A 24,374-nucleotide genomic window follows, 5' to 3' on the forward strand; every position below is an offset into this window, starting at 1 on the left:
AAAAAAAAAAAAAAAAAAAAAAGCCAGTAATTCTCTATATTAAATGGGCCCTGTTCGACGTGGTTTTTCTCTCCTGAGTGCATCCAGATGGATGGAGTGTTGATACCTGGAGTGTCCCAGGAGATAGGCTTTTTTAAAAATTGCATGTTAGGTTTTGGGGTACATGTGAAGAACACGTAAGATTGTTGCATAGGTACACATGTGGCTGTGTGGTTTGCTGCCTTCCTCCCTATCACCTATATCTGGCATTTCTCCGTTATCCCTCCCCAACTCCCTACCCCTCGCTGTTCCTCCCGTTTCCCCCCTAAAGACCCCAGTGTGGGCCGGGCGTGGTGGCTCACGCCTGTAATCCAAGCACTTTGGAGGCCAAGGCAGGCGGATCACCTGAGGCTGGGAGTTCAAGACCAGCCTGACCAACACAGTGAAACCCTGTCTTAAAAAAAAAAAAAAGACCCCAGTGTGTGGTGCTTCCCTCCCTGTGTCCATGTGTTCTCATTGTTCAACACCCACCTATGAGTGAGAACATGCAGTGTTTGATTTTCTGTTCTTGTGTCAGTTTGCTGAGAATGATAGTTTCCAGGTTCATCCATGTCCCTACAAAGGACACGAACTCATCATTTTTGATGGCTGCATAATATTCCGTGGTGTATATGTGCCACAAGGTCTTATGTTTAAATCTTTAATCCATCTGTAGTTAATTTTAGTGTAAGGTGTCAGGAAGGGGTCCAATTTCTGCTTTCTGCACACTGCTAGCCAGTTTTCCCAACACCATTTATTAAACAGGGAATCCTTTCCACATTGCTTGTTTTTGTCAGGTTTGTCAAAGATCAGACGGTTGTAGATGTGTGGTGTTGCCTCCGAGGCCTCTGTTCTGTTCCATTGGTCTATATCTCTGTTTGGTACCAGTACATGCTGTTTTGATTACTGAAGCCCTGTAGTATAGTTTGAAGTCAGGTAGTGTGATGCCTCCAGCTTTGTTCTTTTTGCTTAGAATTGTCTTGGCTATGCGGGCTCTGTTTTGGTTCCATATGAAGTTTAAGGTGGTTTTTTCCAGTTCTGTGACGAAGGTCATTGGTAGCTTGATGGGGATAGCGTTGAATCTGTAAATTACTTTGGGCAGTATGGCCATTTTCATGATATTGATTCCTCCTAACCATGCACATGGAATGTTTCTCCATCTGTTTGTGTCCTCTTATTTTGTTGAGCAGTGGCTTGTAGTTCTCCTTGAAGAGGTCCTTTACATTCTTTGTTAGTTGTATTCCTTGGTATTTTATTCTCTTTGTAGCAGTTGTGAATGGCAGTTCGTTTTTGATTTGGCTCTCTTTAAGTCTGTTATTGGTGTATAGGAATGCTTGTGGTTTTTGCACATTGATTTTGTATCCTGAGACTTTGCTGAAGTTACTTATCAGTTTCAGGAGATTTTGGGCTGAGACAATGGGGTCTTCTAAATATACAATCATGTCGTATGCAAATAGAGACAATTTGACTTCCTCCTTTCCTAACTGAATACCCTTTGTTTTCCTTGCCTGATTGCTCTGGCTAGAACTTCCAATACCATATTGAATGGGAGTGGTTAGAAAGGGCATCCTTTTCTAGTGCCAGATTTCAAAGGGAATACTTCTGGTTTTTGCCCATTCAGCATGATATTGGCTGTGAGTTTGTCATAAATAGCTTTTATTATTTTGAGATATGTTTCATTAATACCTAGTTTATTGAGGGTTTTTAGCATAAAGAGCTGTTGAATATTGTCAAAGGCCTTCTCTGCATCTATTGAGATAATCATGTGGTTTTTGTCTTTGGTTCTGTTTATGTGGTGAATTACATTTATAGACTTGCGTATATTGAACCAGCCTTGCATCCCCAGAATGAAGCGTACTTGATCATAGTGGATAAGCTTTTTGATGTGCTGTTGCAATCGGTTTGCCAATATTGTATTGAAGATTTTTGCATCTATGTTCATCATGGATATCGGCCTGAAGTTTTCTTTCCTTGTTGAGTCTCTGCTGGGTTTTGGTATCAGGATGACGCTGGTCTCATAAAATGATTTGGGAAGGATTCCCTCTTTTTGTATTGTTTGGAATAGTTTCAGAAGGAATGGTACCAGCTCCTCTTTGTATGTCTGGTAGAATTCGGCTGTGAACCCGTCTGGACCTGGGCTTTTTTTGGTTGGTAGGCTATGCATTGCTGCATCAACTTCAGCCCTTATTGGTCTATTCAGGGTTTCGACTTCTTCCTGGTTTAGGCTTGGGAGGATGTAAGTGTCCAGGAATGTATCCATTTCTTCCAGGTTTACTAGTTTGTGTGCATAGAGTTGTTTGTAGTAATCTCTGATGATGGTTTGTAATTCTGTGGAATCTGTGCTGATATCCCCTTTGTTTTTTAGTGCATCTATTGACTTTTCGGAAAACCAGCTCCTGGGTTTATTTTTTTTTTGAAGGGTTTTTTTTAATGTCTCCATCTCTTTCAGTTCTGCTCTGATCTTGTCTTCTGCTAGGTTTTGAGTTTTTTTGATCATGCTCCTTTAGCTCTTTCAATTTGGATGACAGGGTGTTGATTTTAGATCTCTCCCTGCATCTCATGTGGGCATTTATTGCTATATATTTTCCTCTAGACACTGCTTTAAATGTGTCCCAGGGATTCTGGTATGTTGTGTCTTTGTTCTCATTGGTTTCGAAGAACATATTTATTTCTGCCTTCATTTCATCGTTTATCCAGTCAACATTCAAGAGCCAGTTGTTCAGTTTCCATGAAGCTGTGCGGTTCTGAGTTAGTTTCTGAATTCTGACTTCTAACTTGATTGCACTGTGGTCTGAGAGACTGTTATGATTTCTATTCTTTTGTGTTTGCTGAGGAGTGATTTACTTCCGACTAGGTGGTCAATTTTAGAGTAGGTGTGATGTGGTGCTGAGAAGAATGTATATTCTGTGGATTTGGGGTGGAGAGTTCTGTAAATGTCTATTAGGTTTGCTTGGTCCAGGTCTGAGTTCAAGTCCTAGATGTCCTCATTAATTTTCTGTCTTGTTGATCTGTCTAATATTGTCAGTGGAGTGTTAAAGTTTCCCACTATTATTGTGTGGGTGTCTAAGTCTCTTAGGAAGTCATTAAGAACTTGCCTTATGTATCTGGGTGCTCCTGTATTGGGTGCGTATATATTTAGGATCATTAGCTCTTCTTGTTGCATTGATCCTTTTACCATTATGTAATGTCCTTCATTGTCTCTTTTGATCTTTGTTGGTTCAAAGTGTATTTTCTCAGAGATGAGAATTCCAACTCCTGCATTTTTTGCTCTCCATTTGCTTGGTAAATCTTCCTCCATCCCTTTATTTTGAGCCTTTGTGTATCCTTACATGTGAGATTGGTTTTGGCTTTTTACCCAATTTGTCAGGCTGTGACTTTTGATTAGGGCATTTAGCCCATTTACGTTTAGGGTTAATATTGTTATGTGTGAATTTGATCCTGCCGTTTTGATACTAGGTGGCTGTTTTGCCCGTTAGTTGATGCAGTTTCTTCGTTGTGTTGATGCTTTTTATGATCTGGTATGTTTTTGGAGTGGCTGGTACTGGTTGTTCCTTTCTATGTTTTAGTCTGCTGCAGCAGAACTCATAAATGCCTTTTTTTCTTCCCCAGGTGCTCTGTCCCGGGAAGGTAGGGCTTTATTTATAAGCGTCTGTTGTGCTGCTTTTTTTCAGGGCTGCCCTGCCTAGCGAGGGGGCAGCCTGGTCACAGTCTGCCTACAGAGGCTTTGCTGAGCTGCTCTGGGCTCCCCCTAGCTGTCGTGTGAACTTCCCTGCAGTCCTGTTTATAGGGGTATAGTTAGAACTGCCTTGGCAATGGCGGACTACCTCCGTAGTGGTGGACTACCTTGGTAATAGTGAGTGCCCCTCCCCTACAGAGCTGGACCATCCCAGGTTCAGCTATGCTTGCTGTAAAACTCAATCCAGAGCATTTCAGATTGCTGTTTTTTGTGGGGGTGGGACCGTCTGAGCCTGATCACCTGGCTCCCTGCCTCAGACCCTTTTCTTTCAGTTGAACGGGCGACTGTCTCCCAGGCATTCCACTCGCCTGTTGAAAAGGCACCCAGATCTGTGTGATTTCCTGAGTGGCGACCCATTGTGCTGGCTGAAAAAGCCGCACAGGAGATTCGTGGCACTTTTTTGGCTGGGAATCTCCTGGCCTGGCTCCCTGTTTCAGTCCCCTTTTTATCAGTTGAACAGGTGACTCTGTCTTCCAGGCGCTCTAATCGCTAGCTAAAACAGCACCCGGTCCCCTGTATTTTGTCCAGAGACCCGCCATGCTGGCCAAAACCGCCGCACTGGCGAACCATGCGGCTCCTCCGCCTGGAGTCCCCGGTCTGTGGGCAATAAAAATCCGTCTGGAAATGCCGCATCCACTCACCCTCTGTGCTTTCGCTGGGAGCTGCTCCTAAATCGGCCATCTTGGAGGAAGATTCTCGCGACACTCTTAAGATAGGATTCCAGGATTGGTTTGGTTGTGCCTTTGGGCTTGGGCACAGTGCTGAGCTTTTGCTGATGTGAAACAGGATGCCAGAGGCCCCCAGCATGCAGTGGCATCACAGCACCTATGGTTGACAGAGATGAAGGGCTGAGGCAGGGCCTTGGGAACCCCTATGGCTGCTGGGCTCAACAGTTGTGGTAGTTGTGACACTTCTAAAGACCAGGGTATTAGATAGATTCTCCAGAGTGCCCACAGACGGTGATGAGCTTGGGTCCGCTAACTCAGCTCCAGTCACAGTCAGAACTAGACAGCTTCCATGACAGCCCCCTAATTTTATTTTATTTTTTTTTAGACAGAGACTCGCTGTGTCGCCCAGGCTGGAGTGCAGTGGTGAGCTCTTGGCTCACTGCAACCTCACCTCCCAGGTTCAAGTGATTCTCCTGCCTCAGCCTCCTGAGTAGCTGGGATTGCAGGCACACGCCACCATGCCAGGCAAATTTTTGTATTTTTAGTAGAGATGGGGTTTCGCCATGTTTGCCATGCTGGTCTCAAACTCCTGGCCTCAGGTGATCTGCCCACCTCAGCCTCCCAAAGTGCTGGGATTACAGGCGTGAGCCACGCTGGGCCCAAAAGTTTTTACTTCTTTAGAATGGAGTCATCTAACTGCACACAGAGTAAACAGGTGATTTTGAACCCCCAAGTCACTCCAAGCAAGTGACTTACCAGTGTCTGAGGAAACTACCGGCCTTCTTGTGCTTAGAAACCTTGTGATGTGGCCAGGCGCAGTGGCTCATGCCTATAATCCCAGCACTTTGGGAGGCCAAGGCGGGTGGATCATGAGGTCAGGAGTTCACAACCAGCCTGGCCAACACACTAAAATCCTGTCTCTACTAAAAATAGAAAAAATGAGCCTGGCATGGTGGTGGGCACCTGTAATCCCAGCTACTCGGCAGGCTGAGGCAGGAGAATCACTTGAACCCAGGAGGTGGAGGTTGCAGCGAGCCGAGATAGTGCCACTGCTCACCCGTCTAGGCAGCAGTGCAAGACTCTGTCTCAAAAAAAGGAAACCTTGGCCGGGCGCGGTGGCTCAAGCCTGTAATCCCAGCACTTTGGGAGGCCGAGGCGGGTGGATCACGAGGTCAAGCGATCAAGACCATCCTGGTCAACATGGTGAAACCCCGTCTCTGCTAAAACTACAAAAAATTAGCTGGGCATGGTGGCGCGTGCCTGTAGTCCCAGCTACTCAGGAGGCTGAGGCAGGAGAATTGCCTGAACCCAGGAGGCGGAGGTTGCAGTGAGCCGAGATCGCGCCATTGCACTCCAGCCTGGGTAACAAGAGCAAAACTCCGTCTCAAAAAAAAAAAAAAAAAGGAAACCTTGTGATGACCTCACCAGGGGCAGACACCTTGAAAGCAGTTGTCCGTTCTTTTGTTTTTTTTATTTCTGAGACAGAGTCTTGCTCTGTCTCCCAGGCTGGAGTGCAATGGCACAATCTCAGCTCACTTTAGCCTCCACCTCTGAGGTTTAAGCGATTCTCCTGCCTTAGCCTCCCGAGTAGGTGGGACTACAGGCCCCTGCCACCGCACCCAGCTAATTTTTGTATTTTTTTAGTAGAGACGGGTTTCGCCATGTTGGACAGGCTGGTCTCGAACTCCTGACCTCAGGTGATCCGCCTGCCTCAGCATCCCAAAATGCTGGGATTACAGGTGTGAGCTACCGTGCCCAGCCTTTTTTCTTTATTTTAGAGATAAGATCTGACTATGTTGCCGAGGCTGGTCTCAAACTCCTGGACTCAAGTGATCCTCCCCCTGGGCCTCCCAGAGTACTGGGATTACAGGAGTGAGCCAATGTCCCATCCCATGTTTTTTTCTCTCAGGGCCAGCAGTTACACAGAAATAAGAGGCACCCCATTCTTCTTAAGACTCGCCACAAGCACCCCCTGCTGCCTCTAGACCCGTAAATACCTAGAGTCAAATCGGCTTGCTCCTGAGGGGCAGGTGCTGGCTAGGGCTCAGGCGGGCACAGCTTTTACACTGAGAATGACAAAGCTTCACAAATATACAGTCAGAAGCTTGGGGAATGCGTGCGGAAGCAGATTTTAAGGGTGTTACACCAGTGAGGGTGGATGTAACATTAGCTCAGGCCAAATTTCCTGGTATGAGTGCACTTTCTAGAGCTGCTGGATTTCATGGGTTACCTTGTGCAGCTGGACTTGGTTCTAATAGCTTGCTTGGTTGCCTGACCGGAGCTTGGATCCAACAGTGGCCTAAAGGTAATGAGGCAGAGAGACTAGAACCGCCCTAGCATAAGATGGATGAGGGGAGTCCCAAGGTTTGGGGAGATAGAAGTGCCGGACTGGAATGATCGTGGTCAACCTGCACGTCCACCCTCCAACCACGTTCCCCAAGAAGGCGCCCCTTACCGGTCAATCCCACGTTAGTTAATCATCCTGTATGTTGAACTTGTCCTATTCCCATTCCTGTGTGGTTTCAGTCTCCTGATTGGACCCCAACTGAGGCACATGGCAAAGACAAAAAGAACAGCACCCTCTGAAGTTTCCCAGTGCTTCCAGGAGCAGCAGCACCCCCTACGCCAGAAGCCAGATGAGCTCAGGGGGCCTGGAATCCCCCTCTCAGCCCTAGGTTGAGGTGGACTTGCAGACTCCCTCAGGAGGTGCTCTGGCCCCTGCCCCCAGCCCCCAGCGGTCATTTCCCACTCCGGCTATTATTCCATTAATACTCGCCACTTCCTCCCCACTCCCTTCCTCTAGCTGTTCCTAGGAGCTCCATTATTCAAACTTGTGGGGAGGAAATCAGGGCTGGACAGATCATCAACTGCTGCTGCTGGTAGACTGCGTTCCTGCCATAATGGGGACAGGCCCGCCCCAAACCAGGGTGGGGTGAAGGGGTCAGCCCAGGCTTAGTGGGAGCCCCTTAGTCCCACCCCAAGTCCTGGGAGGTCTCCAGACAGCTGATGCAGCCCCAACAGCAGGGGCCTGAGGGCAGGGATGCAAACACTGGCAGACACCCTCTCCTGCCCCAGGGGCCGGATGTGAGTGTTCCAGAGTCACCGTGCCACTGGGGGAGGGGTGGGGCCCAGGGGCGAGGCTGGCTCCAGGGCTGCAGGTTGGGGGTAGGATAGGAACAGATTCCCACCCTGCTGGGCAGCAGCCCAGGTGCTGAGGGATGGAAGAGGTGCAGGGGTCAGCTCCCGGGGTTCCCTGCATGCCCCACCCCATCACCCTCGATTACCCTTAGCGCTCTAATCCTTTCCTCTCTTCTTCCTCCTGGCTCCCTCTCCACCTCTCCCTGGGTCTGGCTCCGAAGCCTCAGAGTCCCTCCCCTCTGCCCTCCACCTGCCTCTCTCAACTTCACTTTCCCAGCCAGCACCCCACTTCCATTTCCCTCCTCCCCTCCAGCCACCTTCCCATTTTCGCTTCTTTGTCTCTCCCCCTCAGCTCTCTCCATCACCTGTCTCACCCCAGCTCCCCTCTCTCTGTTCCTGGCCATCTTCCCTCTCCACAATGTCTGTCTGTCCTCCTCACCAGCCCCCTTCCCCCACCTCACCCTGACTGGGCAGCAACAACAAACATCCCTCTCTCTGGCGGGCCTGCCGATCGCTTCCCACTCAGCACATTCACTGCCGCCTCCTTGCCATGGGCGCGGCTGGGCGCCAACTTCTCAGCCTCCCCTTCTCTGCTTCAGTGGGACCCTGCCTTGCCCGGGTCACTCTGACACTCCCCAGCCCAGGCCCAGCCCTCAGCTGCACCCTCCCTGACACTCCCTCCTTCCCCAGGCCCTGGTTCTCCCCTCCCAGGCCTCACAAGGCCCCCCGTCTGGTTTCTGTGGCTGCCCCCTGCACCCTTCCCAGATGTCTCACTAGAAACCAGCCCTAACATGCCAGAGCCCCATCTCTGGTCGGCCTCCTGCCCTCCTCCCTCCCTCCTACCTCAGCCCCGCCCCGGCCCCTGGGGCCCTCCCTGCTCCCGCTCTGCTCCACTCCCCTCCCCGCTCCTCTGGACTGGCTGGGCAGGGCTGGGCCAGGCAGTCGACTACGCAGGGGCTGGGGCAGGCGATCTGAGAGAGCAGAGGGAGGCCTGACCTAAGGCCCGGCACCCGGAGCTGGTGGGAGCCGGACCCAGAGGTAAAGAGGCGCGGGGTCACTGGTTTCCCAGTCCCTGGGGTGGGGATGGTACAGGAGGCAGGCTGGGTTTCTAACCCTGTCAAGCGTGCTCTTCATTTCCTGGTGAGGGTGATAAATGGAGGGAGAGGGAGGAGACGGATGGCAGCGTCCCTGGGATGGAGACAGGGAAGAGGTAGACCCTTGCGCTCTTGGGAAGATGGAAGGATTTGGACAGAGTGGGAAGAACAGGGTGCTGGAATGGGATTGGAATGGGGATTCCTAGGTCTGGGAATAAGAAACAACTGGGTCCCTGGGTCAAGGGAGCTATTGAGGGTCTAGGACTAAGAGAAGCTGTTTTGGGGGCTGTCGAGGACTGTGGGAGACTGTGACTGGCTGGCTGGGGCCTCTCTGGAGGCCCATTCCCCATACCCCAAAGGCCTCCCCTGTGGCTCCCTTGTAGCTCCTGCAGCCACCCCTTCTCTGGGCCGGGTCATGCGCTGCCCCAAGTGTCTTCTCTGCCTGTCAGCACTGCTCACGCTCCTGGGCCTCAAAGTGTACATTGAGTGGACATCCGAGTCTCGGCTCAGCAAGGCCTACCCCAGCCCTCGAGGCACACCCCCAGGCCCCACGCCAGCCAACCCTGAGCCCACCCTGCCTGCCAATCTCTCCGCCCGCCTGGGCCAGACTGGCCCACTGCCCTCCGCTTACTGGAACCAGCAGCAGTGGCGGCTGGGGTCCCTGCCCAGTGGGGACAGCACTGAGGCCGGGGGCTGCCAGGCTTGGGGGGCCGCCGCTGCCGCCGAGATCCCCGACTTCGCCTCCTACCCCAAGGACCTCCGCCGCTTCCTGCTGTCAGCAGCCTGCCGGCGCTTCCCACAGTGGCTGCCTGGAGGTGGTGGCGGCCAAGTGTCCAGCTGCTCAGATACTGATGTCCCCTACCTGCTGTTAGCCATCAAGTCAGAGCCAGGGCGCTTTGCAGAACGACAGGCCGTGAGGGAGACGTGGGGCAGTCCAGCTCCTGGGATCCGGCTTCTCTTCCTGCTGGGGTCTCCGGTGGGTGAGGCGGGGCCTGACCTGGACTCACTGGTGGCCTGGGAGAGCCGTCGCTACAGTGACCTGCTGCTCTGGGACTTCCTCGACGTCCCATTCAACCAGACACTCAAAGATCTGCTGCTGCTGGCCTGGCTGGGCCGCCACTGCCCCACGGTGAGTTTCGTCTTGCAAGCTCAGGACGATGCCTTCGTGTACACCCCTGCCCTGCTGGCTCACCTTCGGGCCCTGCCACCCGCCTCAGCACAAAGCCTCTATCTGGGTGAGGTCTTTACCCAGGCCATGCCCCTCCGGAAGCCAGGAGGACTCTTCTACGTGCCCGGGTCCTTCTTTGAAGGTGGCTACCCAGCCTATGCAAGTGGGGGTGGCTATGTCATTGCCGGGCGCCTGGCACCCTGGCTGCTGCGAGCGGCAGCCCGGGTTGCACCCTTCCCCTTCGAGGACGTCTACACTGGCCTTTGCATCCGTGCCCTGGGCCTGGTGCCCCAGGCCCACCCAGGCTTCCTCACAGCCTGGCCAGCAGACCGCACCGCGGACCACTGCGCTTTCCGCAACCTGCTGTTGGTGCGGCCCCTGAGCCCCCAGGCCAGCATTCGGCTCTGGAAACAACTGCAAGCCCCACAGCTCCCGTGCTAACTCTCAGTGGGGAGGGTGGGGCACCGACCTGCTTGCTCTGCCCTTCCTTCCAAGTCTTGATGAGAGGGAGAAGGGCCTAGAATCTGGACATTTCAGCCACTCCTTGGCCTCCCCCGCCAGGGGCCTGGGCAGGAAAGATGGGGCAGCAAACTGTTTGTGCCTACTTTTTGTTTTTGAAAAATATGCACTCCCCACTCTGAGGCCTGAGGTTGTTTTTGCATCTGTGGGGCCCTGGAGTGGTGGGGAGCAGGGCTTGGCAACACCCTGACCTTTACCCTGGATGCTCCTCCACGCCCTTGCTGGGCAGGGCTGGGATCCCTGTCACACTGGACAGCAGGCTTGCCCCATTCTGTGAGAGGGCAGGAGACCATCTCTGGAAGACCCCCCTGCCCCCATCCTGTCTGCTGGAGCTAACCTTCCAGCTTGCACAAACTTCCGGGGGAAGTAGATATCTCAAGGGCCTTGACCTTATTTATCTAAGGTGGAAAAGCTGGGGGTGGCCCCAAATCACCCCCAAACTCCAGGAAACAGAGACCAGAGGTGGTGGAGAGCCAGACCCAGAGATACACTTTATTTGTAACCTCTGCTGGCTACTCGCACCTGTACACGTTCCACAGGCTGGCCTGCCATGTCCATCCCATGCCCAGAGGGGCTTCTAGTCCAGGACACGCCCTCACCCAGCCCCTGGGAGAAGGCACTGCAACAACAGGTGAAGAGAGGGTTGACGAAGCCTCAGCAACTGCTGCAGATACTGTCCCCCAACAATGTAACAGCCTGGAAGAGCAGGGGTGGGGAGCGGCAGCCACCCAGGCCCCTCAGTGTTACAGAGGGAGCTGGCTGGGGAAGGGGTGATGTCCTGCCAGGTCCCTCTGCTCCCCTTAGAGTAGGGCTCTCGGGGTAGCTGAGGGCGGGTGGGGGTGGGCTGAATAGCCCTCACTTATCGAAGTGCTCCAGTGGGTAGTGCTCCCCGTAGGTCTGCAGGTGGCGGGCCAGGGACTCCTGCTGCTTGCGGAGCTGGCTGGGCATCTCCTGATACACGTCTGAGAAGAGCAGGTTGGGGTTGGGCTTGGGCTTCCGCTCAGCCTGCTCAAAGGCCTCCATCACCTGTGGGGACATGGGGCGGTGGGCAGTTGGCTGGCCTCCCACACAGGCCCTGCCTCCTCCTGTGGGGCCTTGGCAAGGAGTTAACCGCTTCCAGCCTTTGTGTTCCCACCTGGACAGGGGACATGATCACTCCTAGGAGAGGTGTAACAAACACTCCCAAATCCGAGCAGGGATCAGTGTGGATTCATTTAAGGCTTGCAGCAGCCCTAAGAGGTAGACAGCTGAGCAATGAGGAAACTGAGGCACAGAGAAGGGCAGGGACTTGCCCACCATTACGTAGCTAGGGACAGAGCCAGGATGTACGGTGCTGCCCTCACCAGTGGGCTGCACGGCCCCCAGCTCCTAATGACCAGGCCAGGGAGGGCGGCACACTGACTCTGGGCGGGGCACGCAGACTGCACATGGATCACCACCTACTCCTCAAACCAACTTTTTTTTTTTTTTTTTTTTTTTAAAAGATAGTATCGCTCCGTTGCCCAGGCTGAGGTACAGTGGTGCCATCTAGATCACTGTAAGCTCTGCCTCCCAAGTTCAAGGGATTCTCATGCCTCAGCCTCCCGAGCAGCTGGGACTACAGGCACCCTCCACCACGCCCGGCTAATTTTTGTTTTTATTAGAGATGAGGTTTTACCATGTTGGTCAGGCTGGTCTCAAACTCCTGACCGCAGGTGATTCACCTGCCTTGGCCTCCCAAAGTGCTAAGATTACAGGCGTGAGCCGCCACACCCAGCCCTAATTTTTGTATTTTTAGTAGAGATGGGGTTTTACTATGTTAGCCGGGCTGGTCTCAAACTCCCAACCTCAAGTGATCTGCCCGCCTTGGCCTCCAAGTGCTGGGATTACAGGTGTGAGTCACCACGCCTAGACTCAAATCAGTTTCTGAAATGGGCACCACCAGCGTCCTCCTTCAAGGATAAAGAAATGGAGGACAGGGCCGGGCGCGGTGGCTCAAGCCTGTAATCCCAGCACTTTGGGAGGCCGAGGCGGGTGGATCACGAGGTCAAGAGATCGAGACCATCCTGGTCAACATGGTGAAACCCCGTCTCTACTAAAAATACAAAAAATTAGCTGGGCATGGTGGCACGTGCCTGTAATCCCGGCTACTCAGGAGGCCGAGGCAGGAGAATTGCCTGAACCCAGGAGGCGGAGGTTGTGGTGAGCCGAGATCGCGCCATTGCACTCCAGCCTGGGTAACAAGAGCGAAACTCCGTCTCAAAAAAAAAAAAAAAAAAAAATGGAGGACAACGTGCCAAAGACACAGAGCCAGGACACATGTGGCCCCAGCAGCCTGGCTCCACAGGCCACATCTGAGACATCACCAGGGTCATCCCTGAGCCTCCTAGTTCGGTGTCCTGCAAATCCTTCCCGAGCTCTGCAGGCTGCAGCAGCCCCTGGCACACCCCCTGGGCGGGGCGCCCTCACCTTCTTGCGGGACTGCTTCCTCCAGGCCTTCTCCTGCTCCTCATCCCACCAGCCTCGGCTCAGCAGGTAGTGCCGCAGCCGGGAGATGGGGTGGTCCTGCTTGTCCCAGTAGTTGACCTCGTCCACTGAGCGGTACGCTGAACTGTCGTCACTGGTGCTGTGGTGCCCGATCCTGCACAAGGGCAAGGGGCCCCAGCTCAGCGTGGGGTTCCCTGGAGTGGGGGTCAGGAGGGAAGATAGGGGATGGACTAGGGGAGGAGGAGTGGAAACAGAATAAAGGCAAGGGGAAGATGCAACACGAGGTGATGAGGCCATGTTTTGGGGACGGTGATCAATATGAGAAAGATGCTATGGTGGCTGCCAGCGCTGTGGGGGTGCTGACGGGGGAAGGGGGGCGGTGGGCACCTGTAGGTCATGGCCTCGATAAGGAAGGGCTGGTTCTCTGCCACAGCCCGCCGTCGGGCCTCCTTTGTGGCGTTGTACACAGCAAATACATCATTGCCGTCCACGCGGATTGACAGGATGCCATACCCGGGGCCTCGTGCCGCTGTAGGGACACAGAGAAGGCAGGTCAGGCCAGGGTTCAGATGAGGAACATGCATGGGGCCGAGGGGACGAGCAGGGAGAGGGCTCAGGACCTCGACTCCCATGGCCAACTAGGTGCCAGACGCCACAGGACACAGGACCAGAACCAGGAAGGAGGGCAGGGGTAGCAGGAAGGTGAGGAAATGAAGGGAGGGAAGATGATCCCGGCCGGGTGGGGATTGGCCAGCAGAGCCCATACCAATGCCATCGCCACGGTACTGCTCAGAGGTGGGTGTGGAGATGGCGTAGCCGTTGTTCCGGCAGAAGAAGATGATGGGGCACTCAAGTGTGGCAGCAAAGTTGAAGCCAGCATGGGCATCCCCCTCACTGGCCGCCCCCTCGCCGAAATAACAGATGACGACCCTGTTGGCGTTGGCCCGCTTGGCTGCATAGGCCGCCCCTACCGCTGCAGAGGATGAGAGGGTGGTGAGCAGGGGCAGAGACACACTCATACATACTCATTCACACTCACGTGACCCAGGGCTCTGAGGCTCAGCCAGCAGGCACTAGGCTTCCAGGGGAAAGAAAACACCTGAGCTCCTGATGCCCCCAGCATCTGCCCAGGTCTCCTCCCACTCGCTGAGAACAGCTCCACCCTTCCAACTGTTCAGGCCGAAGACTCCAGCATTACCTCCAAGCCAAACTTCCCCCCATTCCCCACATCTCCTCCACCTTCAGAACCTGACCCCCTCACCTCCTCCTCTGCAGCAGCACCCTGCTCAGGCCCAAGTTACCGAGCAGCCGCCTTACTTGCCCTCCACACGCTGCCCAATCCATTACCCACAGGGCAGACTGCTGACTCCATGAACAGGTGAGCCAGGCCAAGGAGGAATAGACTCCTTCCCACCCTGAGTAAAAGTCAATGTTCTGCAAAAGGCAAAGGCCTTGAGGCCCCACCCAACCTGCAAAATCTGTACCCCTCCCACCACTTCCTGGACTTTACCTCCAACCACCCCACACCTGCTCACCCCACACCTGCTCGCTCCACACCCGCCCCTCTGGGCTCCTCCCTGCCCTCAAACACGCCAGGCACACACCTGCCTTGGGACACCACATGGCTCCCTCCCTTACCCCCTCTGGTCCATACTTCAGTGTCACTCTAGTGATGGCCCCCAGCCACCCCCACAGTCCACCACACCCTGCTGGCTTGGCTGCTCCCTGCAGGACCCCCACCCTCACATACTCCAGGCACTCCCTCTCCATCTTTGTTACTGCCCGTCTCCTCCCCCTCCACCCCCCCCCACCCCCGCCAACAATGGTGGCATGTTTGCGTTGCTTTTGTTCCCTGCATTTAAGAGTGGCACCGGCACAGGGCAAGAAATTTGTACATTTGAAGGGACTTAGCAGGGGCCCAGGGGGAAGGTTAGGACCAGGCCCCAGCCTTGTGGAAACCCTATTACCTTTAGCTCAAATGCCCCCACCTCTGAGAAAGCTTCCCTGCCCACCTCCCACCTAAGAGGCTCAAACTGCTTCTTGTTCCCCAACAGAACATTAAGCTAAGGGGTGCAGAGCCCTCTGCAGTGCCAGGCACAGCGCTGAGGCCTGGAGACACACAGACTTGTGCATCTCGGCTGCCCTAGGGCAGAGGGGCCAGAGCCCAGACCTACCCTCTGTCAGGCTACAGGCCCCGGAGGACAGGAAGGGGTTCTGGTTCCTTAGTCTCCACACTCTTGCAGACCTGGTACCCAGTGGGTTTGCTTTCCACACAAACCCCTTATAAGAAAAGGGGCTTCAGGGCACCTACAGTAAGCTTTGAAGAAGCTTGCTTGACTCTGAGGACGGAGGCAGACAAACATCAGGGCCAAGAACCCAGGCTCTGGAGGCGCACAGTCCATGACTTGAGTCCCTGCTCCTCTCCCTCTGTGCCATGTAACCGTTAGTGAGTGACTTCCCTCTTTCACTTCAATTTCCCCTTTTTTTTTTTTTTTTTTTGAGACAGGGTCTCACTCTGGCTAGAGTACAATAGCATGATCTCAGTTCACTGCAGCCTCTGCCTCCCAAGTTCAAGTGATCCTCCTGCTTCAGCCTCCTGAGTAGCTAGGATTACAGGTGTGCGCCACCACACCTGGCTAATTTTTGTATTTTTAGTAGGGACAGGGCTTTGCAATGTTGGCCAGCCTTCCTGCACTTTTTTCTCACTCGCCTGCTCTCTCTCTCACACACAGGACACGGACCTCCTGCTCTTTAAAACACGAAAAAGAGCAAATAATAACCTCTGCTCCCAAGGCCACAATGAGGGTGCTATTAGACAATGAACGTGAAGCATCGGCAAAGTAGACCTTGGTGCCACTGCGCAAGGAGTGGCACTCCTTGCAACACTCAGGAACATGTGGGCTACGTTTGTGAGCAGATAAACGCAGTGGGCATGTGTTTGAGAAATCCAGAGTGTGGTCACACAGGCCCCTGAATGTGGTGTGGATAGCACTAGAGCCCTCAACTGAAGGGTCCCAGACAAGAGGTGCGTTCAAAGTCTGGAGCACAGGCTGGTGCAGTGGTTCAAACCTGTAATCCCAGCACTTTGACAGGCCGAGGCAGGCAGATCAGTTGGGCTCAGGAGTTCAAGACCAGCCTGGCCAACATAGTAAAAGCTTGTCTCTACAAAAAATACAAAAACTTAGCCAGGAGCAGTGGCATATGCCCATAATCCCAGCTACTTAGGTGGCTAAGGCAGGAGAATCACTTGAGCCCAGGAGGTGGTTGCAGTGAGCACAGATTGCACCATTGTACTCCAGCCTGACTGAAGAGTGAAACCCTGTCTCAGACAAAAAAAAAAAAAAAAAGTGGGCTGGGTACTGTGGCTCATGCCTGTAATCCTAGCACTTTGGGAGGCTGAGGCAGGTGGATCACCTGAGGTCGAGAGTTTCAGACCAGCCTGGCCAACATGGTGAAACCCTGACTCAACAAAAAATACAAAAATTAGCTGGGCATGGTGGTGCATAAATGTAGTCTCAGCTAATCAGGAGGCTAAGGCAGGAGAATTGCTTGAACCTGGGAGGCAGAGGTTGCAGTGAGCCAAGATCGCACCACTGCACTCCAGTCTGAGCAATGGAGCAAGAGTCTGTCTTTTAAAAAAAAAAAAAAAAAAAAAAAAAGAGGCCGGGCGTGGTGGCTCACGCCTGTAATCCTAGCACTTTGGGAGGCCGAGGTGGGTGGATCACCAGAGGTCAGGAGTTTAAGACCAGCCTGGCCATCATGGTGAAACCCCATCTTTATTTAAAAAACAAACAAAACAAAACAAAGGCTGGGCGCGGTGGCTCACACCTGTAATTCCAACACTTTGGGAGGCCGAGGCGGGAGAATGATTTGAGGTCGTGAGTTTGAGACCAGCCTGGCCAACATGGTGAAACCCCGTCTCTACTAAAAAATTAGCTGGGCATGGTGGTACATGCCTGTAATCCCAGCTACTCAGGAGGCTGAGGCAGGAGAATCGCTTGAACCCAGGAGATGGAGGTTACAGTGAGGCAAGATTATGCCACTGCACTCCAGCCTGGGCAACTGAGTGAGACTCCTTCTCAAAAAAAAAAACAACAAAAAAAGTGTGGAACATAAACCAGGGCTCTGGTGGTGGTACCAACACAGAATTCTACCCAGAAGGGAGGTAGAAGGGCTGAGGCCTGGATAGCAGTGTGACACTGGTCTGCATATGTGCTAGGCCCAGGGCATGCTTCCTCACCCTGAGGGATCTGCGTGGCCAGTGGAGAGGAGATAGTGACGAAGTGACGCTCCTTGCAGCCGTAGTGGACGGGCATCTGGCGCCCCTTGCCCAAGTCACTGATGTTGCCATAGCACTGGGCCATGAATAGTTCCAGGGGGTAGTCCCGATACATCAGCACACCTGGGAGGGGAGGAGGCAATGGTTAGCCAAGTGGACAGTGCAGGGGGGTCAGACCAGCCCTGTGGGTGGCCCGTGGCATGCCAGTACACAGACAGGAAAGCTCAGGCTTAAGAGGGAGACTGATGTTCAGACTGACTGATTCTGCCCAGCAAGGCCAGACAATCTCGTTTTTCAAAAGAAAGTAGGAATCTAGCCTTTTTCTTTCTCTTAGTGAGACACCGTCTGGTCTAAGTGTTTTCAGCTAACTCAATTACCTTTTAAATATCATCACTATGTACCAACAAAAGTACGGGCTACTAATTCACAACTAGCAAATAAATATTCTGCCAGGTGAGATGGCTCACACCTGTAATCCCAGCACTTCGGGAGGCCGAGGCAGGCAGACCACGAGGTCAGGAGATCAAGGCCAGCCTGGCTAACATGGTGAAATCCCATCTCTACTAAAAATACAAAAAAATTGCTGGGTGTGGTGGCATGTGCCTGTAGTCTCAGCTACTCGGGAGGCTGAAGCAGGAGAATTATTTGAACCTGGGAGGCAGAGCTTGCAGTAAGCTGAGACTGTGCCACTGCACTCCAGCCTGAGCGACAGACTGAGACTCTGTCTCAAAAAATAAACTAAAATAAATATTCTGACCATAAATCATCACTATGGCCGCACGTGGTGGCTCATGCCTGTAATCCTAGCATTTTGGGAAGCCGATGGAGGAGGATTGCTTGAGCCCAGGAGTTGGAGAACAGCCTGAGCAACATAGTGAGACCTTGTCTCTACAAAAAATAAAAATCAAAACATTAGCCAGGCATGGCGATGTGTGCCTGTGGTTCTAGCTACTTGGGAGGCTGAGGCAGAGGACTGCTTCAGCCCAAAAGTTCAAGGCTGTAGGGAGCTGAGACGTGCCACTGCACTCCAATCTGGGTTACAGAGCAAGACCCTGTCTCAAAAAAAAAAAAAAAAAAAAAGCTTAATTTTGAACCAAATAACACCACAGACCACTAATTTACAACTTCTGGACCAGAGAAGAAGTACTCTAACCCATGCAGGGCAGTAAAACCTTTTCTTCAGGCCAGGCACAGTGGCTCGCACCTGTAATCCCAGCACTTTGGGAGGCCGAGGTGAGTGGATCACCCGAGGTCAGGAGTTTGAGACCAGCCTGGCCAACATGGTGAAACCTCATCTCTACCGGAAAGAAACAAAACAAAACAAAAAACCCTTTCTTCAAACAAAACCTCTGGTGAACACCTACCTCTCCGTCAAAGGGATCCGCTCCAGGTGAAGGCGACCCTGCCTCCTGAGTTAGACAGGAGCGGGTTTGTGACTGCCCTCGGACAAGCTCTTTGACTGCCTGGGTAGGAGGACAATCCTCACATTCACATCTTAGGGGTAATGCTGTGCTCAGACAGGGAATGTTATTCAGAGGAGCTCTCTAGCACAGTGCTTTCCAAACCCTTTCTTTACCGCAGAACCCTGTCTTTAGATGCAAATGCTACGGGGATCACATTAAACACAGCAGTTACCTTTTTTTTTCTTCTTCTCTGAGACAGAGTCTGGCTCTGCCACCTAGGCTAGAGTGCAGTGGTGCCATCTCAGCTCACTGCAACCTCCACCTTCCAGGTTCAAGCAATTCTCGTGCCTCAGCCTCCCGAGTGGCTGGGACCACAGCAGCATTACACCCAGCTAATTTTTGTATTTTTTTTTTTTTTTTTTTTTGAGACGGAGTTTCGCTCTTGTTACCCAGGCTGGAGTGCAATGGCGCAATCTCGGCTCACCGCCACCTCCGCCTCCCGGGTTCAGGCAATTCTCCTGCCTCAGCCTCCTGAGTAGCTGGGATTACAGGCATGCGCCACCATGCCCAGCTAATTTTTTGTATTTTTAGTAGAGACGGGGTTTCACCATGTTGACCAGGATGGTCTCGATCTCTTGACCTCGTGATCCACCCGCCTTGGCCTCCCACAGTGCTGGGATTACAGGCTTGAGCCACCGCGCCCGGCCTAATTTTTGTATTTTTAGTAGAGGTAGGGTTTCACCACGTTGGCCAGGCTGGTCTTCAACTCCTGGGCTCAACTGATCCACGCACCTCAGCCACCCAAAGTGCTGGGATCACAGGCGTGAGCCACTGTGCCAGGCCAGCAGTTACCTTTTGTGCAAGGGATGTACATCTTCCCTGAAGAACAGTCACCAACATGAAGATAACACTGTGTGCAAAGCACCATTCTGAGCACTCTGCAGAGAGTAACTCAATCCCCACAACAACCCTATGAAGCAGCAGGACTCATCCTCCACATTTGTGCTCCCATAACTGGTTCCACACCACACAACTATTAAGTGGCAGAATAGGGAGTTGAAATGATGCAAAATTTACACAGAATTCAAGATTCAGCCTGAGAAGCAAAGTGGGGAATGCTTTAGCTATTTCTCAGCTAAAGGGGTGCACCATGACACACCAACATAAACAGTTCAGTACTGTTTGGACAATTGGCCCTGAAACGATGCTTTTTTTTTTTTTTTTTTTTCTGGAGAGATGGGGGACTGTTGCTATGTTGCCCTGACTAGTCTCAAACTCCTGCCTTCAAGAATTCCCCCACCTGGGCCTCCCAACATGCTGGAATTACAGATGTGAGCCATGCACTTGGCCTGAATTAATGCACTTGTTAACATCTTATTATTATTTTGAAAATGGAGTTTTGCTCTGTTGCACAGGCTGAAGTGCAGTGGTGCAATTTTGGCTCACTACAACCTCCACCTACTGGGTTCGGGCAATTCTCCTGCCTCAGCCTCCTGAGTAGCTGGGATTACAGGTGCGTGCCACCACGCCCAGCTAATTTGTATATTTTTAGTAGAGACAGGGTTTCACCGTGTGAGTCAGGCTGGTCTCGAACTCCTGACCTCAAATGATCCACCCGCTGCAGCCTCCCAAAGTGCTGCGATTATAGGTGTGAGCCACTGCACCCGGCCCATATGTTGACATTTTAGAGTTGAAGGTGTTTAGCATTACCTCAACATTCACCTTTAATACAGGTTTTCTGGTATTTTCTGACACATGCTTTTGAATAGACATGATACAAATCCATATAAAATGTGGCTGTGCCGCATATGTAACAGAAACAGGAGACGCTCTGGTCGAGGGAACGGGAGGCCTTGTAGAGGGTCAAAGAAGGTCCAAGGCACTGAAACAGGATCTTGGAATCAGGCTTTCTCGGAATGTGGTACAGGGACCACCCATGTGAGAAGGACTGGGCAGGGGCAGGGGAAGGTGCTGAAAGTACCACCTTGCCAGACACAGGGGCTCGTGCCTATAATCTCAGCACTTTGGAAGGCTGAGGCAGGTGGATCGCTTGATCTCAGGAGTTTGAGACCAGCCTGGTCAAAATGGTGAAACCCCATCTCTACTGAAAATACACACAAAAATATTAGCCAGGTGTGGTGGCGGGCACCTGTGGTCTCAGCTACTCAGAAGGCTGAGGGGAGAGAATCACTTGATCCTAAGAAACAGAAGCTACAGTGAGCCGAGATCACGCCACTGCACTTCATCCTGGGTGACGGTGAAAACCCGTCTCAAAGAGAAAGAAAATGCAGACTCACCGGCTGATTTGCACCAGGACACTCCAAGTCCAGTGGGAACTGCTGATCTTGCTTGACACCTGCCACCTCTTTTCTATTTTTGCGATGGAGTGTCACTGTCACCCAGGCTGGAGTGCGATGGAGTGATCTCGGCTCACTACAACCTCCGCTTCCCAGGTTCAAGCAATCCTCCCACTCAGCCTCCTGAGTAGCTGAGACTACAGGTGCACACCACCACACCTGGCTAATTTTTTCATTTTTTAGAGATGGGGGGGGTCTCACCATGTTGCCTACACTGGTATTGAACTCCTGGGCTCAAGTAATCCTCCTGCCTCAGCCTTCTGAAGTGTTGAGATTACGGGTGTGAGCCACAGCTGGCACCTGCTGCCTCTTAACACTCCTTTTCACTGGGCACCACTCCCTGCTGGTGCCACCATTGATACTTCACATACAGCCCAGGGAAGACAGCCAAGTGCGGCAAACAGTGAGAGCTGCCTCTGGGTCAGACTTGGACTGGAAGGACTCAGCTCCACTTCACCTTTCTTGACTCAGGGTCTCATCTGGCTTTTAAAGTCGACAGTAATGCCTGCCTCTCCTGCCTCACATGGATGGGGGAGGTGCCTCAATGAGGCACCAGCTTCGGGGCCTGCCCTAACCTCACCCAGCGAGCCCTTGCTCTGCAGTGCAGGGAGGGGAAATGACAGCAGCTCCAAGGCTAAAGAGCACTGACAAGAGCACCTCGGCTGGCCAGGCGCGGTGGCTCATGCCTGTAATCCCCAGCACTTTGGGAGGCCAAGGCAAACGGATCACTTGAGGTCAGGAGTCCAAGATCAGCCTGGCCAATGTGGTGAACCCCCATCTCTGCTAAATATACAAAAATTAGCCAGGTGTGGGGGCGCATGCCTGTAATTCCAGCTACTCAAGAGCCTGAGGCAGGAAAATCACCTGAACCCAGGAGGCAGAGGTTGCAGTAAGCCAAGATTGCGCCATTGCACCCCAGCCTGGGCGACAGAGTGAGACTCCACCTCACAAAAAAAAAAAAAAAAGAAAGAAAGAAAAAGAGAAAGAAAAAGAAAGAACGGCACTTGTGTCAAGAGCTCAGGAAAGCACTAGCTACCATGATGAAGACCACTCTTCTCACGTCACAGACGACAGACAGATTGCCGAGGAGAGTGGCCTGCCAAGTGAGGCCTAGCATGGGTCTGACTCAGTGCCTCCCACGCAAGTCCCATCTGCAGCACCCAGACACTTCTCCCAACGCTCCATGCTGGACAGTCACTCCTGCAGAGGTGGCCAGGGCCCAGACAGTCATGTGGAGAGCTCAGCGGCTCCCGTGATTCCCATGAGCCTTGCTCAGTCCTGCCTAGAGCCCTCACAAAACAGACCCCTTCAGCAAAAACAGGTGCAGTGCTCAGCACTGCTGGCGCAGGCCCGGCTTGCTGGCCGGTGCCTAGAAATCTCATTTTCTGCACAGATGACACTGAACCTCAGACAAATATTATAGGGTGTTTGCCCTCCCAGAGCATGCAGGGCCGGAGGCCTGGTCCAGCTTCACGGAACAGACAGTCCTGAGCACACTGCAAGCCATGCTGGTCCACAGAGGCTCTGGACAGTCACGTGGTCTGGCCCAACTGAAGAGCTGTCCCAAGGTGAGGCCCCCAACATGAAATCAACCTCTGCCCCTGAGCACGCACTCTGTGCTGAGGGCATCACCAAGACTCCCTTCAACAGAGGTCTTCAGAAGGGCTACCATCCCCCTTACCAATGAGGAAACAAAATGCACAGGGCAGTTAAGCAACTTGTCCCAGGCTGTGCAGCCTCTGAGACAAAGGGTTAAGATTTGCCTTCCCAGCCCAATCTGTGCTGGCTGACATGCAGAGGGCAGTCCCCTTGCGGGGCTCGCACCAACAAGCGTCCCCGGAACACCCCACTCACTGCTCCCTGGGCTCTTTCATGCTCAATGATTTTCCTCATTCCTGGTCTTTGACCCTTCCTTCCTTTCCCTCATCCAGGCCAGCGGGGCCCTCTGATCTCACAGCGCACTCTCGGGGCCGTTGGGGTTCTTCCATCTGCTCCTGCTCCCTGAAGGATACAGTGCTTGCGGAGGGGCCAGGGGATCCCTGCACTGGGTAGACAGGGTCTCCGGCACAGGCCACACCCACAGCCAGCCTTGACCTCACTGCGTGCCCCTGCACTTCCCGGCCTTCAGAGGGGGACGACCGGCCCCTCCAGAGTCCTGACCCCTGACTTGTCTTGAAAAGCTCTCCCTCCAGTGCCTTAGACCTTCCTGACACTGTGCTGCTCCTGTAAGAGCACTCAGAAAAACTAAATTGTACACCTCGATTGGGACCATGAGGCCACACCACAGACAGACATACCTGCCTCCCGGTACTGGCCAAACACCAGGTCCGTGTTGTCCAGGGCGGCGGCACTCCCCACGTGTGTGCCCTCCTCGCCATAGTTGGTCATGTAGAAGGAGATCCGGCCCTGGGGGTGGAGGGGGGACCAGGGACCCACACTTGATTATGCTGGGCAATGACAGAGAGCCATCCAAACCCTGCCCAGCTTCTGACGCCTCCATGAATCCAGTCTTCTTAAAGGCCAGTCCTGGGCCAGGCCACGCTGGGGTTCCTGCCTTTATGCAGACGCTGCCAGACTGCTTAGAACTGCGAAAGGGATTGAGTCCCTGTGATAGGAGCCCAAAGGAAGCACCTGTTCCACCACAGATGGGCAAGAATCAATGAGCAAAGGTAGGGGGTGTGGAGGGTTCCAGGCAGAGGGAATGATAGACCGTGAGGCCAGAAGGGCTGGGAGGGGTGGGAAAGATGAGGAGGGAAAGGAAGGTGGCACCCAGATAACAAAGGAACAATACATTGATTTTACTCTGAGAATAGTGGTAACCCGCCGACAGGTCTTCTCAACGGAGTGATGTGGTCAGACCCGTGTTTTAGACTCACTCTCAGGCCACTGTGAGGGAAATGGATGGAGCCATCAGGACTGATGGCAGCGGGCCAGGAGAGAGAGGGTGGAGGCCCAGCTTGGGAGCAGAGGTAAGGTTAGAGAGGAGCAGGTGGATGTGTCTGAGTAAGTTGAGTCGGCTGTGTTAGGGAGCAGCAGACCCTGTCAGCTGGCCACACGGGTGCCCAGGCCAGCTCCCTTCTCCCAAATCCCCCGACCTGAGCCTAGAAGACACACACTCAGGTTCCCGGACTCCTTTGCAGCCAGAGGTGGCCGTGGGACACAGTTTCAGCCAGAGATTTCAGTAGAAGTCTGCTTTTGCTTTCTGAACAGAAGAGACCACTGCTGCTGGTGCCAGCCCTACCCACCCCCGCCCTCCTTCCTGCCTCGCAGACAGCCATAAAGCCTGGACCTGCAGCAGCCATGCTGTGAACACGAGGCCACAAGCAGAGCACGAAGGTCAACTCGCCAACAACATCGAAGTAGAGAGAGGATGTGACTGGGTCCCAGAGTGTGCTGCTGAGCAGCTCCTAAAGAAGTATTTACAGAAAGGCTAGGTGCGGTGGCTTATGCCTGTAATCCCAGCACTTTGGGAGGTCGAGGCGGGAGAAGCACCTGAGGTCAGGAGTTAGAGGCCATCCTGGCCAACAT

At 53.2% G+C, this 24,374-nt stretch overlaps 2 protein-coding genes across 3 annotated transcripts in view; one reads left to right on the forward strand and one right to left on the reverse strand.

Annotated features, from left to right (window-relative positions):
- The first annotated feature begins 6,220 nt into the window (after positions 1-6,220).
- Positions 6,221-10,465, forward strand: B3GNT8 (UDP-GlcNAc:betaGal beta-1,3-N-acetylglucosaminyltransferase 8). Its single transcript, XM_032248661.1, has 2 exons — positions 6,221-8,598; positions 9,038-10,465. The coding sequence occupies exon 2, from the start codon at positions 9,070-9,072 to the stop codon at positions 10,261-10,263; it is 1,194 nt and encodes a 397-aa protein (XP_032104552.1). The 5' UTR covers positions 6,221-8,598; positions 9,038-9,069; the 3' UTR covers positions 10,264-10,465.
- A 341-nt stretch (positions 10,466-10,806) lies between these two features.
- BCKDHA (branched chain keto acid dehydrogenase E1 subunit alpha) overlaps positions 10,807-24,374 on the reverse strand; it is a 28,928-nt gene continuing 15,360 nt past the window's right edge. Inside the window, exons 4-9 of one of the 2 annotated variants that reach the window (XM_032248659.1) lie at positions 23,144-23,252; positions 17,048-17,209; positions 13,574-13,780; positions 13,195-13,336; positions 12,790-12,961; positions 10,810-11,367 (exon numbers count right to left, since the gene is read on the reverse strand). In XM_032248659.1, the coding sequence (XP_032104550.1) occupies positions 11,197-11,367; positions 12,790-12,961; positions 13,195-13,336; positions 13,574-13,780; positions 17,048-17,209; positions 23,144-23,252 (963 nt within the window). In that variant the 3' untranslated portion in view covers positions 10,810-11,196. Of the gene's footprint in view, positions 11,368-12,789; positions 12,962-13,194; positions 13,337-13,573; positions 13,781-17,047; positions 17,210-23,143; positions 23,253-24,374 lie in introns of both variants that reach the window. The other variant, XM_032248660.1, reaches the window with a different exon arrangement.

Source organism: Sapajus apella, unplaced genomic scaffold, assembly GCF_009761245.1.
Source record: "Sapajus apella isolate SASKATOON/1434 unplaced genomic scaffold, GSC_monkey_1.0 scaffold68, whole genome shotgun sequence".
NCBI classification, from domain to species: Eukaryota; Metazoa; Chordata; class Mammalia; order Primates; family Cebidae; genus Sapajus; species Sapajus apella.